General features: G+C 46.1%; 1 protein-coding gene and 1 pseudogene across 2 annotated transcripts; both read right to left on the minus strand.

The window, feature by feature from the left end:
- Positions 1-3530: 3530 nt before the first annotated feature.
- LOC309562927 (gastrula zinc finger protein XlCGF53.1-like) lies at positions 3531-9791 on the minus strand (annotated as a pseudogene). Its single transcript, XR_014226218.1, has 3 exons — positions 9602-9791; positions 6751-6904; positions 3531-3705 (listed from the first exon to the last, which is right to left on the minus strand). The product of XR_014226218.1 is annotated as a gastrula zinc finger protein XlCGF53.1-like (transcript).
- On the minus strand, positions 6010-6722 carry LOC309563401 (uncharacterized protein; the record flags this gene model as incomplete). Its single annotated transcript, XM_082267795.1, has 3 exons — positions 6551-6722; positions 6241-6434; positions 6010-6168 (listed from the first exon to the last, which is right to left on the minus strand). The coding sequence occupies exons 1-3, from the start codon at positions 6633-6635 to the stop codon at positions 6010-6012; spliced, it is 438 nt and encodes a 145-aa protein (XP_082123921.1). The 5' UTR covers positions 6636-6722.
- Positions 9792-15217: the final 5426 nt, after the last annotated feature.

The raw sequence follows: 15217 nt of genomic DNA on the forward strand, positions 1-15217 counted from the left end.
TTAATTTGGTTGGTAAGCAAACTGGCTAGCAAATTGAACTGGGAATTTTACTTTTGTTTGTCTCTAGTAGAAAAGATACTCAGACTCTCATGTCCTTCTTTAGCTCAACCGGAATGTTCAGTAGATAATCTCTTTACCCCATAACCTTCTCCAAAGAGTTCCAATAAGTCACCCTCGTAGTATTGCTGATGAAGAACAAGTAATTGTGATCAGTGGTAACAGTACATATGAAACAAAGTAAGAGTCCACACTATGGTTTACCAATGAGAACTTTATTTTATTGCCATCACGCTATACATATCTTTATGTAACGGAAAAAGGAAGGACAGCCTGAAACCCCACCATTGTTCCCAGAGAACTTCAGTCATTAAAGTAAAAAATACATTTTTTGTTATTCATTGACAGAATGGAAAGGGTGAGAGTGTTTGTTGGGTTATTGTTATCTGTATCCCTGTTGAGGAAATTTCCCAGCGACAACTATCATTAGGATAGAATGCCTCCCTTAATGGGGACATGTACAGCTAAAGATGTTGGGTCAACCTCTTCCCAGATCGACTAAATAAATGGTTTTATTGATGCCATGGTAAAATCCTCAGATTGGAGAAAATTCAAGTTTTAAGAAAAACTACATTATGAAAATGTACATAAAATTATTTAAAAAAACAGAGATCACCCAAAAGTAAAACAGAAATTAAATACTTACCTTTCCGTAATTTTCTTTCCTGGTGCCTATCCATGGCAGCATGCATGTGGTTCGTTGTTCCGCCCCCAACCCACCCACAGGACCACTTTAACTCTATAAAAAGAAAGAATCAGCCCCCCCACATCATTCTTTTAACTAATCTCAAGCGTTAAGAATTATAGAAAGGGAGGGCGTATGCTGCCATGGATAGGCACCAGGAAAGGAAAATTACGTAAAGGTGAGTATTTAATTTTCAGTTTTCCTGGAGCCTCCATGGCAGCATACACATGGTAAATAACTCACTCACAGGGAGGGTAACTGCAAAAAAAATCTTGTTTAATTTCGATTACAAAACAGACAACTGTAAAGCATTTTTCCTAAAGTCGTGGGAAGTAAGCGTGGCTGAATCCAGGCTAAAGTGTGTCATGAAGGTGGTAAAAGATGACCAACTTGTCGCACAAGAGAACGTTTCCGGAGAGACTCATGCTAAAGCCACCCAAGAAGAGGCCATTCCCTGCGTTGAGTGAGCATTGATTGTTTTTAGAACTGGAAGAATGACTGGGGAGGGGGGGCCAGGGCCATCTTACCACATGGGCACGCTGGTCAGTTGCCCAGGGGGCCCCACCTGCCCAGTGACCCAGCCAAGCATTAGCAGACATCCCAAGTCTCCCGCATGCGGCCTGCAGCTCCCTGACATCCGTAAGTGCTGCACGATATCCCGGCTGTCTGTATCGGCTGAGCTTTCAGAATGAAGCTGAAGCTTCCTGTATAGTTCCGGCTCTGTCCTGACAGTCACAGGCGGAGTGATATCAAATGTACTCCGCCTGTGATGAGACCGAGAGATACAGGAAGCATCGGCTCTGCATGCTTCCTCCAGCAAGGCACCGCTCCGTTGATGTCATGTTTCTTGAGCAAGCATTTCCTGCAAGTACCCACCAGCAGTAACCACCAGGAGTACCAGCCAGCTGTACCCACCAGTAGTAACCACCAGCAGTACCAGCCAGCTGTACTCACTAGCAATACCAGCCAGCAGTAACCAACAGCAGTACCCGCCAGCAGTACCAGCCAACAATACCCACCAGCAGTACCAGCCAGCAGTACCATCTAGCAGTACCTGCCAGCAGTACCAGCTAGCAGTATCCACCAGCAGTACCCACTAGCAGTATCAGCCAACAGTACACGCCAGCAGTAACCACCAGCAGTACCTGCCAGCAGCAACCACCAGCAGTACCAGCAAGCAGTACCTGCCAGCAGCAACTACCAGCAGTACCTGCCAGCAGTAACCGCCAGCAGTAACCACCAGCAGTACAAGCCAGCAGCAACCACCTGCAGTACCCACCAGCATTAGGTCACATGTGCTAGGGGTTCAATTAGCCCCAGCACATAATTGTAAATATCCCATCATGTGCAGTGTTTCTGACTCCTAACACCATGACCACTTCAAATCACTGAAGTGGTCATGGTGGTTAGAGTGTTCCTTTAATATATTTTAGAATAAGTAAACCTCTGTATACTGATTTCATTTTATTTGATTATCCTCTAGTTGTGTTAAATTGGTGGGGGGAGGCCCAGAGTGCCACCTCCCTGAAACTAGTTTGCCACCTCCCTTTAATTCGTTTTTGCAGGTTGAGATGTCTGCATTAGTCCCGACAACCGTGTGCATCTCGGAAACAGGCACATACAGGACAGTCGAGTCTGACCTAAAAGCTGTCATTAGCCTGGCACTGCTGTCAGGCTAATTGGGCCATGGAGAGGTGCTCATAGTAGCAGGAGTGCCTGCCTGCTTCCAAGGTCCGCCGGGAGACAGGCACACACCAGGACAGCCGCAGCGCAAGCCACAAAGGTGGGGGCACTGCTGTAGAAGCCTAAAGTGTAAGCCAGCATGGCAGAAAGGAAAGAAAGACAGAAAGGGTAAGTACTAACTTTTTTTATGTGCAGAAATTAATATTGTCTTTGTATGTTCAGAAAGCCAAAACATCTGCATGTCACTTTCATTTTATATACAATTGATGCCCAAATTAATAAGGATATCAGTGCATTTTTTTTCTTGTGGGTGATTGTGCAGGCAGGGCCCCAGTGAACTGCATTGCCCGGGGGCCTATAATGCTTTTAAGATGGCGGGGGGGGGGGGCCTGACTCTTTCTTTTATAGAGTTAAAGTGGTCCTGTGGGTTGGTTGGGAGAAGAGCAACTGTATGCTGCCATGGAGGATCCAGGAAAATGAGATATTGCATATGGGTTGGCTGATCCTTTTGGCCTTCCTCATCCTTAATCATTTGGTTGTACTAAAAACATAACCATTCAGCCAATGAAACGCCGCCATACGTTTTTCAGCAGCCTCAAGTGGTGTGCTTTCTCTGGTGAATGATTAGTGCCGATTTTTGTGGAAAACCTTTGCCGCATTCTGAACAGCAAAATGGCTTCTCCCCGGTATGAATTCTCATGTGCTTATCACGGTTCCCTTTATGAGAGAAGCTCTTTCCGCAATCGGAACAGGGAAAGGGCTTCTCCCCAGTGTGGACTATGTGGTGTCTATTAAGCTGCGATTTCTCAATGAAAGACTTTCCACATACAGAACACGAAAACGGCTTTTCCCCAATGTGGATCCTCAAGTGTTGAACAAGTCCTGATTTCTTCAAGAAGGACTTCTCACACAGGGAACAGGTAAAAGGTTTTCTGCTGGAGGGAATTCTTTGGTGTAGAACCAGATCATGGTTTTCTATAAATGGTTTTTCACAATTCTGAGAAGGATGCAAGTTATCTGGAGAGGATTCTTCAAGATTAGAAGGATTCGGTGATTGATCTGCACTGTGAACGCTTGTATGAGCATATGATATATTGGTATGGGATTTATTTTGGGAATTCTCAGAAGTAAAACGATTTGTTGATCTTACCACAGGATTAAGTTTGTGATGTAAATTTTTAGTAACAATTCTCTTCTTTGGAGAATATTTTACCATGTCATTATCTTCTTTATTGTAATCTGCAGATAAAATTAGACGTCTCCCTCGGTTTTTCCAGTTTCTGCGGCCTAAAATAAAAAAAATAATAATAAAACGTGAAGTGTCTTCATGGGAGGCTATGGTAAATGCGGCCCTCCCTCTGTACAAGATAATGTACAGTTCATGAATAGGGGCTGCCCCTGGAAATTTGATGAGGTGTGGTCCCCTTGGGCTATGACTTGAGGAGATTCAACTATATTGTCCTAGCAGAATGTGGGGTCTGATACAGGTCAGGAGGGTCCTACTCACTTGCCCTTTCTTCTCCCTACTCTGAGCTGTTTTGGTTCGTCTGCTCCTTTTCTATCACTCCCGCCCCCCCCCCCCCCCCACCCAGCACCCCCCACATGTTTGCCTTTTCATCTTCCTGTCTCCCTAATCGACAACATTGTGTCTCTAGATGTGTGAGGGCTTTTCTTCTGGTACTTATCTGGGTAACTGCTTATGGTGTACTATGTATATTCTGCCTCTGTTTGCCTATTCCCTATGGGTTTGACTGTTGGACATGACTGTATCTAATGTGCACATCTTTTTGTCTAGTGCTATGCTAAACTATATTTTTGTGTTTTTGTTTATATTGTAATTTTGCAGATTGTAATAAAGCGCCCCTGTTTTGTAAAAAAAAAAAAAAAAATAATAATAATAATAATATTAAAACATGTTTACTGTTCATGTTTACAGTTTACAGGAATAATGAATTAGCCCCCGTTCACACTAAGGCGACCTGTGAGGCGACCTGGTCGCCTCACAGGTCGCAGTAGGTCGCCTCCCATAGGGAAGCTGCAGACCAGTTCTAATAGGAGCGACACAAGTCGCTCCGACTTAGAAAAAGGGTCCGGAGCTTCTTTGGGGTGACCAGGAGGCGACCGCCATAGACTTCAATGTTATGAAGTCCGTGGCGGCCGCTCCGAGGTCGCGGCGCGCTGCTCGCACCGCGACCTCGGAGGTCGCGGTGCGAAGTAGCGTCGCCCCTATGTGAACGGGGGCTTACCCAGATCTTTGGTATGGGATTTAAAACAGAGATAACAATGCAAGGATAGAAATCGGATAACATGTACAATGCAACAAAAGCAACCATAGCCCCCTAGGTGAAGATGTACAGTACATACACTAGTGACATTGATATGATGAGAAACAGAACTGGACCTTCCTCCATTAAACTTGTGGGAACATGACATCTCATTGCGGAATGGAGATGGACCTTTCATATGGTGTACAGTATCTCCTCCTCATTTGTTGGGAACATGACGTTATATTGAGAAATGGAGATGGACCTTCCATATGGTGTACAGTATATCCTCCTCATTTGTTGGGTACATGAGGTTATATTGAGGAATGGAGATGGACCTTTCATGTGGTGTACAGTATCTCCTCCTCATTTGTTGGGAACATGATGTTATATTGAGGAATGGAGATGGACCTTTCATATGGTGTACAGTATCTCCTCCTCATTTGTTGGAACATGACGTTATATTGAGTAATGGAGATGGACCTTTCATAGGGTGTACAGTATCTCCTCCTCATTTGTTGGGAACATGACGTTATATTGAGGAATGGAGATGGACCTTTCATATGGTGTACAGTATCTCCTCCTCATTTGTTGGGAACATGAAGTTATATTGAGGAATTGAGATGGACCTTTCATATGGTGTACAGTATCTCCTCCTCATTTGTTGGGAACATGACGTTATATTGAGAAATGGAGATGGACCTTCCATATGGTGTACAGTATCTCCTCCTCATTTGTTGGGAACATGATGTTATATTGAGGAATGGAGATGGACCTTTCATATGGTGTACAGTATCTCCTCCTCATTTGTTGGAACATGACGTTATATTGAGTAATGGAGATGGACCTTTCATAGGGTGTACAGTATCTCCTCCTCATTTGTTGGGAACATGACGTTATATTGAGGAATGGAGATGAACCTTTCATATGGTGTACAGTATCTCCTCCTCATTTGTTGGGAACATGAAGTTATATTGAGGAATTGAGATGGACCTTTCATATGGTGTACAGTATCTCCTCCTCATTTGTTGGGAACATGACGTTATATTGAGGAATGGAGATGGACCTTTCATATGGTGTACAGTATCTCCTCCTCATTTGTTGGGAACATGACATTATATAGAGGAATGGAGATGGACCTTTTATATGGTGTCAGTATCTCCAAAGCATAGCATGTGGTATAGGTTAATTGGATACTTTTCCATCATATCATTACAAGTCAAAAGTATTATTTCTAGGGTCACATGAAATAAGGAAAATAAAATAAAAATGTGAAGTGCTGCATTTAATATTATAAAATAAAATAAAATAATAATAGAATTATAATTTAAAATTTTTACCTGTGCTGACATTTAGGGAAGATTCTTCCTTTGTCATTGTCACCGTCAATTCACCTTCATTTATAGACAACTGATGATCTGTCACACACATCTCTTCTTCCTCTTTCACCTCAATTTTTACACCCATCACTCCTTCCCCCTAAAATTACAGTATGAATGTTAGTACTATTATCCTGAGACTACAGAGTTCAACATCCTCAGTCCCACCTACCTGATGAGGGATGGTGTGATCTTCCTGGGTGGAATCTCGGGAATACAGAGGATGGAGACATCTCTCTGGTGGGTTCCCATTACTGGATCCATCTACCTGATGATGGTGAGGGATGGTGTGATCTTCCTGGGTGGAATCCTGGGAATATAGAGGACAGGGACATCTCTCTGGTGGGTTTCCATTACTGGATCCATCTGTAGGAAACACACACACTGACTGAATACATTGTTTCTATGTGTTTATCAGATGATGGGGGATCTAGGTGGAGCCTCCGTACTGCTCTCTCCTTTACAATAAAGTCTCCTCTTACCCGGTGATGTGAGGGGCGGCTGATTCTCCATCATGACGTCCTTGTAGAGATCCTTGTGTCCTTCTAAATACTCCCACTCCTCCATGGAGAAATAGACAGTAACATCCTGACACCTTATAGGAACCTGACACACACAATGATACAGTCACCATCCAGACACATCCCTTGTCTGTTACTGGATAATATCCCAGAATTCCCACCACCGCTCACCTCTCCCATCAGGAGGTCAATAATCTTCTGAGTGACTTGTAAAATCTTCCACTCATTGTTTCTTTCTGGAACCAGTAAGGAATGTAGAGGAACCATAATGGAGTTCTGTCCATCTCCCGATTTCTTCTTCACAACTATGTTATCCTGTAGAGAAAGATTAGCAAATGCTATATACACTGTAAATTCAGCAAAACAAGTTACAACTTGCTGCCATCACCGTCCCTCTGTAATAGAATCTGAGCAGAGCATTGCCCTGTAGGCCATACCTCCCAACTGTCCCCTCCCCACTCCCTCTGCAGAGCATCAGTGCTCACAACTCCTTCCCTCACTCCACAGAGCACCAGTGCCCCCCCCCCCCACTCCCTTCACAGAGCATCAGTGCCCCGTCTCCCTCCACAAGAGCCAGTGCCCCTTCACTCTCTTAAAGATAGCATTAGTGCCCCCTCACCCTCAGCAGATCATCAGTGTCTTCCTCTCTAACTGCAGAGCACCAGGGCGACCCTTTTCCCTCCACAGAGCACCAGTGCCCTCCCATTCTTCCAGTCCTTCAATCTTTCCCTTTGCAGAGCATCAATCCCCCCCCCAAATGCCCGCACCCCTCTCTCGGCAAAGTGCCAGCGCCCCTCTCTCTCTCCGCAGACTGCCAGCACCCTCTCTCTCCGCAAAGTGCCAGTACCCCTCTCTCTCCGCAAAGTGCCAGTACCCCTCTCTCTCTCTCCGCAAAGTGGCAGCACCCCTCTCTCTCCGCAAAGTGCCAGCACCCTTTCTCTCTCCACAAAGTGCCAGAACCCACTCTCCCTCCGCCGAGTGCCAGCACCCCTCTCTACATCTGCAAAGTGCCAGCATCCCTCTCTCTCTCCACAAAGTGCAAGCACCCTTCTATCTCTCCACAAAGTGCCAGCACCCACTCTCTCTCTCCACAAAGTGCCAGCACCCACTCTCTTTCTCTCCGCAGAGTGCCAGCATCCCTCTCTCTTTCTCTCTCCGCAGAGTGCCAGCACCCCTCTCTCCGCAGAGTGCCAGCATCCCTCCATCTGCAGAATGCCAGCACCCCTCTCTTTCTGCAAAGTGCCAGCACCCCTCACTCCCTCCGCAAAGTGCCAGCACCCCTCCCTCCCTCTGCAAAGTGCCAGCACCCCTCTGTCTCTCCACAGAGTGCCAGCACTCCTCTGTCACCCCACAGAGTGCCAGAACCCCCCTCTCTCTCTCTGCAGAGTGCCAGTACCCCTCTCTCTCTCTCCGCAGAGTGCCAGCACCCCTCTCTCTGTCTCCGCAGAATGCCAGCCCCCTCTCTCTCCGCAGAGTGCCAGCAACCCTCTCTGTCTCCGCAGAGTACCAGCCCCCTCTCCCCCGCAAAGTGCCAGCACCCTTCTTTCTCTCCACAGAGTGCCAGCACCCCTCTCTCTCCGCAGAGTGCCAGCACCCCTCTCTGTCTCCGCAGAGTACCAGCCCCCTCTCCCCCGCAAAGTGCCAGCACCCCTCTTTCTCTCCGCAGAGTGCCAGCACCCCTCTCCCTCTCTCTCTGCAGAGTGCCAGCACTCCTCTCTCTCTCTCCGCAGAGTACCAGCCCCCTCTCCCCCGCAAAGTGCCAGCACCCCTCTTTCTCCTCTCCGCAGAGTGCCAGCACCCCTCTCCCTCTCTCTCTGCAGAGTGCCAGCACCCCTCTCTCTCTCCGCAGAGTGCCAGCACCCCTCTCTCTCCCCAGAATGCCAGCATCCCTCTCTGTCTCCGCAGAGTGCCAGCACCCTTCTCTCCCTCGGCAAAGTGCCAGCACCCCTCTCTCCCTCAGCAGAGTGCCAGCACCCTTCTCTGCCTCAGCAGACTGCCAGTACCCCTCTCTCCCCCAGCAGAGTGCCAGCCCCCCTCTCTCCCTCTGTAGTGCCAGCTGGAAATTCATATGCTCACATCAACGGGATGAATAAGGTTTAAGAGGGCAGTATCTTCAGTATTAAGCTAAGAGCAAGAACATGGGGACATGACCTCAAACTAGCAGGAGAAAAGTACAAAACTAATCTAATGCTGGCCATACAGATATAGATTTTAGTTCGAAATGTTTTATTTTAATATCGGTCAATTTTCTAATCGTTAGCGGGGTCAAATCAACGTTAGTTTTTTACCAGTGACAGGAATATTCAAAGGAGCAGAATAGAAAACTTTTCCCGATCAAATGAATTTTTAGACAGTGTGTGCGGTTTTCGTCCAGAAATGACATTCATCTTAAAATTGAATGTTAAAAGCAGGTGAAATTTTTGAGCACCGTTCGTCCATTCATTGAATGTACAAAGAATTTTCGTATAAATATTCCCATCCCATAATCTATACACGTATTGCCAGCATTAGAAAGGATTATTTTACTGAAAGAGTAGTTGATGCATGGAAAAGACTTCCGGCAGAGGTAGAGTCATTCAACAGTAAGAGGAACCAAACATACATGGGACAAACATAGATCTATACTCACATAGAAAAAACAATACAAAAAAAATAAAATGTGGCAGACAATGTACCACTTGGTCTTTTTTCTGCCGTCGCTCTTCTAGGTTTCATTCATATTATATGGAAAAATATATTTTACGTAAAAAAATAAATCTGACATTGTCTGTCAGGAATGCAAATTTAGTAAAACTTTGTCTTGTACCTTACTAAACCAGTTGTTATAAAAATAAAACCATCCAGTTGCGAGTATAAAAATTTGCGCCCTTCATTCTTCTAAAAAATGACCATTCAACACTTCCTTGTGATTTGTTTCAGGACTAAAGCTGGAGGAAAGATATTTTTTCTGGCTAGAATCAATCAAAATAAATTAACCAAACGCGTTTGTGGTTCTCCCAGAATCCTCCTCACCTCCCCGGTCAGCAGGTAGATGATCTCCAGGGTGAGCTGTAATATCCTCTCCGTCAGGTTGGTGCAGTTGGCCTCCATTGCTCGTAACTCTGTTCCATTCACTTCCTGCAACAATAGCGACCATCCCCCCCAAATGCTCAGCATCGTGTGTTAAAGACAGGCTCTTCTGTGATTGGTTCTTCTTGGCCATTTTGTTGTAGCCCAGCAGACTTGAAGGAACAGTCTGTTAAGCATATGTTAATGCTCAACCCTGAGGACACCTAAAAACACCCACCAAAAATTGCCATTGTGACGTGGTTGGAGTTCTGGGCAAGCTGGAGTTTTCGCCAGAACACCATAAGCTAAGAGGACAGCAGGATGAGTTTCTAAAACATGTGACATTTAGTTGTATGCCAACATGTCTTCATATATGAGCTACAATAATATGGCTGCCCCCAGGAGCTTATTCTCATTGATCACCAGCCTTTCACAACCTTCTCAACACAGAGGAACCATTGAAATAATTTCCCAGCCTCAGGGAACCCCTGCTAAAAATGACTATATCTACAACTCATGATACATTAGTGTGATAGTCGGCAGGAAGAACGCTCCTTACACTTGTGGTCATTGGGAAGAATTACCACCTTACAGATAGCTACAAAGTTTAATGGTGTCAGTGGGAACTTATCTGAGAGGCAGAGATTGCTCAAGGAACCCCTAGCAACCTCTGGAGGAATCCTAGGGTTCCATAAAACTGTGGTTGAGAAACCCCGCTCTACAGTAAGGAGAAAGGGGTACCTCGTGTTTGAATCCTTTGCTGGCCCAGTAGTATCACCTTCACCTTTGGAGGAGCTTTGAATAAATGTGTGACACAATAAAAACCATATGAGTAAATATTTATGGGGGTCTGATAATTATGTTCTCCGTGTATCATATACACTGCTCAAAACAATTAAAGGAACACTTTTTAATCAGAGTATAGCATCAAGTCAATTCAACTGCTGGGATATTGATCTGGACAGTTACATTTTAGAGGGGGATGTTAATCAGTTTCAGCTGCTTTGGTGTTAATGAAATTACCAACAGGGGCACTAGATAGGCAATAATGAGACAACCTCCAAAACAGAATGGTTTTACAGGTGGAGGCCATTGACTTTTTCTTTCCCTACCACACTTTTCACTAGTTTTGCATTTGGCTAGGGTCAGTGTCACTACTGTTAGAATGGGGCGATACCTGGACCCTATAGAGGTTGCACCGGCAGTCCAAGTCCTGCAGGATGGCACATCAATACGTCCCATTGCCATAAGGTTTGCTATGTCTTCCACTACAGTCTCAAGAGTATGGAGGAGATTCCAGATGACAGGCAGTTACTCTAGGAGAGCTGGACAGGGCAATAGAAAGTCCTTAACCCATCAGCAGGACCAGTATCTGCACCTTTGTGCAAAGAGGAACAGGATGAGCACTGCCAGAGCCCTATAAAATTACCTCCAGCAGGCCACTGGTGTGAATGTCTCTGACCGAACTATCAGAAACAGGACTTCATGAGGGTGGCCTGAGGGCCCACGTCCTCTAGTGGGCCCTGTGCTCACTGCCCGGCACCGTGGAGCCATATTGGCATTTGCTATTAACCACCATAATTAACAGGTTCACCACTGGTTCCCTGTGCTTTTCCCATATGAGAGCAGGTTCACCCTGAGCACATGTGACAAACGTGATAGGGTCTGGAGTATCTGTAGAGAAAGTTATGCTGCCTGTAACATCGTTCAGCATGACTGGTTTGGTGGTGGGTCAGTGATGGTCTGGGGAGGGATATTCATGGAGGGGCACACAGACCTCTACAGGCTAGACAATGGCCATTAGGTATTGGGATGAAATCTTTGGACCCATTTTCAGCCCCTACACTGGTGCAGTGGGTCCTGGGTTCCTCCTGGTGCACGACAATGCCCGGCCTCATGTGGCGAGAGTATGCAGCCAGTTCCTGGAGGATGAACAAATTGATACCATTGAATTGCCCCCCCGCTCACCTGACCAAAATCCAATAGAACACCTCTGGGACATTATGTTTTGGTTCATTTGACGCCACCAGGTTGCACCTCAGTCTGCTTAGGAGCTCAGTGATGCCCTGGTCCAGATCTGGGAAGAAATACCCCAGGACACCATCCGTCGTCTCAAAAGGAGCATGCCCCGACGTTGTCAGGCATGCATACAAGCATGTGGGGGCAGACCAAACTACTGAGGACTATTTTGAGTCGCTGCAATGAAATTTCAGCAAAATGGACTCGCCTGTTGCATCATTTATTCACTTTGATTTTCAGTGTGTCTTTGAATTCAGCCCTCTGTAGGCTGATAATTTTAATTTCCATCAAATAATGTGGCATCCTTTCCTTCCTAACACATTACCCAGTCCATACCAGTATAGATCCTAACACATTACCCAGTCCATTCCAGTATAGATCCTAACACATAACCCAGTCCATTCCAGTATAGATCCTAACACATTACCCAGTCCATTCCAGTATAGATCCTAACACATTACCCAGTCCATACCAGTATAGATCCTAACACATTACCCAATCCATATCATTATAGATATCTAGCAAGATATTTTTCCCCATTGAGATCTATTTTTTTTTTTGAGCAGTGTATATATATATATATACATATATATATATATATATACATATATTGTTACTTCTGCTTATTACTGTCATTTCACTTCAAGAGCTAATGTACACTTTTCTGTAAAGCTGTAGGAAACAAAAGTCTGAACCTGTGATGAAACTCACTGCCTGATGAAAACCAATCACCAACCTTCCTGTTTGATCAAAGAATAGACATTTGTGGTCAGAAGCAGTTTGAACCAACAACTGTCATGGCAGACTGCTGCCAGTTTCCTTTTCGTGTCAGTCACATGCTGTAAATGCCCATTTACTTATTATCTTCCCATTCAGAAGATATGGACCCTGATTGGATTGATTATACGATCACACCTAGATTACAACCTAGAAAATGCCTATGTCTTATGCATATTCATTACTATAAATGAGTTAGCCTAATGTTTGTTAGAGATACTTCTCTATTTTGCTCAGCTCACATGAATTGAACCTCTGTGTATAGTATCTCTGCACTGCAGGGAACAAATGCACCTTTTCTTTCCTCAATTTGGACTCACTATCTCATCTTAAAGGTCATGTTTGAAGACTCCCTAACCAAAAGTAACACATAATATCTGCAATTTTCTATAGTTTTTTTTTTTTTTTTAAATCAGAAAACATCTTTATTGAGAGAAATTCACAGAACCACAATGAAACAGCAATACACGGTACAAGCATAGTAACATGAAAACAACATCAACATAGAAAATAGAATGCAAAACAATTACACCACAGTCGCCCCTAAAGCAGACAGCCCCAAGCAGCGGCAACTGGTACAATATCATTATCACGTCCCTCCATTCCACCCCAGGGCCTCATGCAATCATCCCCCATCAGCCCCAACTCATATTTGCATACTCAGGATAATAAACGGTCCATGATGAGGTCAGTAGGGGCCATTCCCGGGCAGCTCAGCCATACACCCCATATTTTAGAGAATTTTTGTGGAGATCCCCTATGTTGGTATATAACCTTTTCCATTCTGAGTGTGCCCCCTATCTGCTCTAGCCACATCCGAAAAGTCGGAGGCTCAGGTGCCGTCCACATGCGTAATATAAGCAAGCGAGCCTGGAACAGGGCGCGGGAGGCCGCCTCCCGCAGATACCGGTCCTCCACTTGTTGGTCTAAGATACCCAGAAGGCAGTGTTTAGGGTCCCCGGGTACATCTATTCCCAGGGTACTATTAATAGCTGAGCGCACCTCAGTCCAGTACCTGTGCAGCTTCGGACAACGCCACAACAGGTGGATTAAGTCACCCACCTCCCTTTGGCAACGACCGCATATATCGTCGTCACGGACACCCATGGAGTACAGCTTCAGAGGAGTATGGTGGACTCTAAGTAAGATGTATAATTGAGACACCTGATGCGAGACATTCAAAGAACACGTGCGAACTGACTCTAGAGCCTCTTCCCACTGCTCACCCGGGATCTCCCCCACATCTGTGCTCCAGTGGTCACAGGCTTTACTAGGGTATTTGTCCAAGTACTTGCTCAGCAGGGCGTCATAACAACTCGATATGAACCCCTTGGTGTCAGTAAACTGCTCCATAAGATAGAATACAGGAGCAGGCGACAGGTGGAACTGTCCTTTGGCAGCCTGAGCCCGCAGCGCATGTTGTAACTGTATGTAGTAGAATTTCATGTGGTCAGGTAGGGAGAATCGTTCCTGTAACTGCGCAAAAGGTAGCATGACCCCTCCATGGAGGATGTGCCGCAAATGAGTCACCCCCAAAGCCCGCCACCTATCCGCCTGATCTAATTTGCATAGTTCCGGATAAGCACGGTTACCCCAGATCGGACTAAATTTGGTATATCCCGTCACTTGTTGCATTTGTTTTGTCTTATCCCACACCTTCTGTAGGAGGCGATACGTCGGGTATCGCCGATTGGGTTTGGTGAACAGCTGAGCCTCCAGTCCCTCCGGCACCCCAATTGCCCCTGTAAATTCCCGCATAACTGTCAACGCAGCACCAGCCGGAGCCCCCGACAGCGCACCCACCAGGTGCTGCAGCTGGGACGCCAGATAGTACAGCCAGGGGTTGGGTAGGGCAAGACCCCCCCCATCTCTGGGCTTCTGCAGTTGCTCCAAGCGGATCCTAGCCGCCTTTCCTTTCCACAACAGGGACCGGAAGAGGGTATTCACAATGCGGAAAGTTTTCAGGGTAATAACAATCGGGGAATTGTGCAGGAAGTACAACAACTGAGGCATCAAGATCATTTTGATAAGGTTTACCCGTCCCGCTAGCGAGAGCCAGAGCTTAGTCCAGATCTTAATCTTATCCCGGAACCGCGTTAGAAGAGGGCCAATGTTGAGCACACTATATTGATTCGGGTCCGCCGATACCACAACCCCCAGATACTTAAACTTATCCACCACTGGGACCGGACAGTGAGAGTCCAGTGGCCGAGTGGCGTTCGCATCAAGATACAGTAGCGCCGATTTGGACCAGTTTATGGTAAGGCCCGAAAACCTCCCAAACTCAGTGATCTCAGACATAACCGCCCGCAAGGAGCCACCCGTGTCCCCCAGTGTCAGAAGCATATCGTCCGCGTATAGAAGTATTTTGTCCTGGAGAGGGCCGTATTTAAAACCCACTATGGAATCCCTGTGTCTGATACGCGTCGCAAGGGGCTCAATTGCAAGTGCGAATAACAGAGGGGAAATCGGGCAGCCCTGCCGCGTTCCCCTACCTAGGCTGAAGCCCTCAGATGTCCTGCCTCCCTCTCGTATCGATGCCCGTGGTTGATGGTATAGCAATCTCACCCAAGACAGAAACACTGGGCCGAACCCAAACGCCTCCATCACCGCCCACAGATATCCCCATTCCACACTGTCAAACGCCTTGTTGGCGTCCAAGGATAATAGCGCTCTTTCACCTACGTTATCCGCAGGCGTTTGAATCGCAACGAACAGTCGTCTAAGATTAAGGGCCGTGGACCTATTGGGCATGAAGCCCGCCTGATCTTCATGAATAATATG

Source organism: Pelophylax lessonae (assembly GCF_965119305.1).
Source record: "Pelophylax lessonae genome assembly, chromosome: 9".
Taxonomy (NCBI): Eukaryota; Metazoa; Chordata; class Amphibia; order Anura; family Ranidae; genus Pelophylax; species Pelophylax lessonae.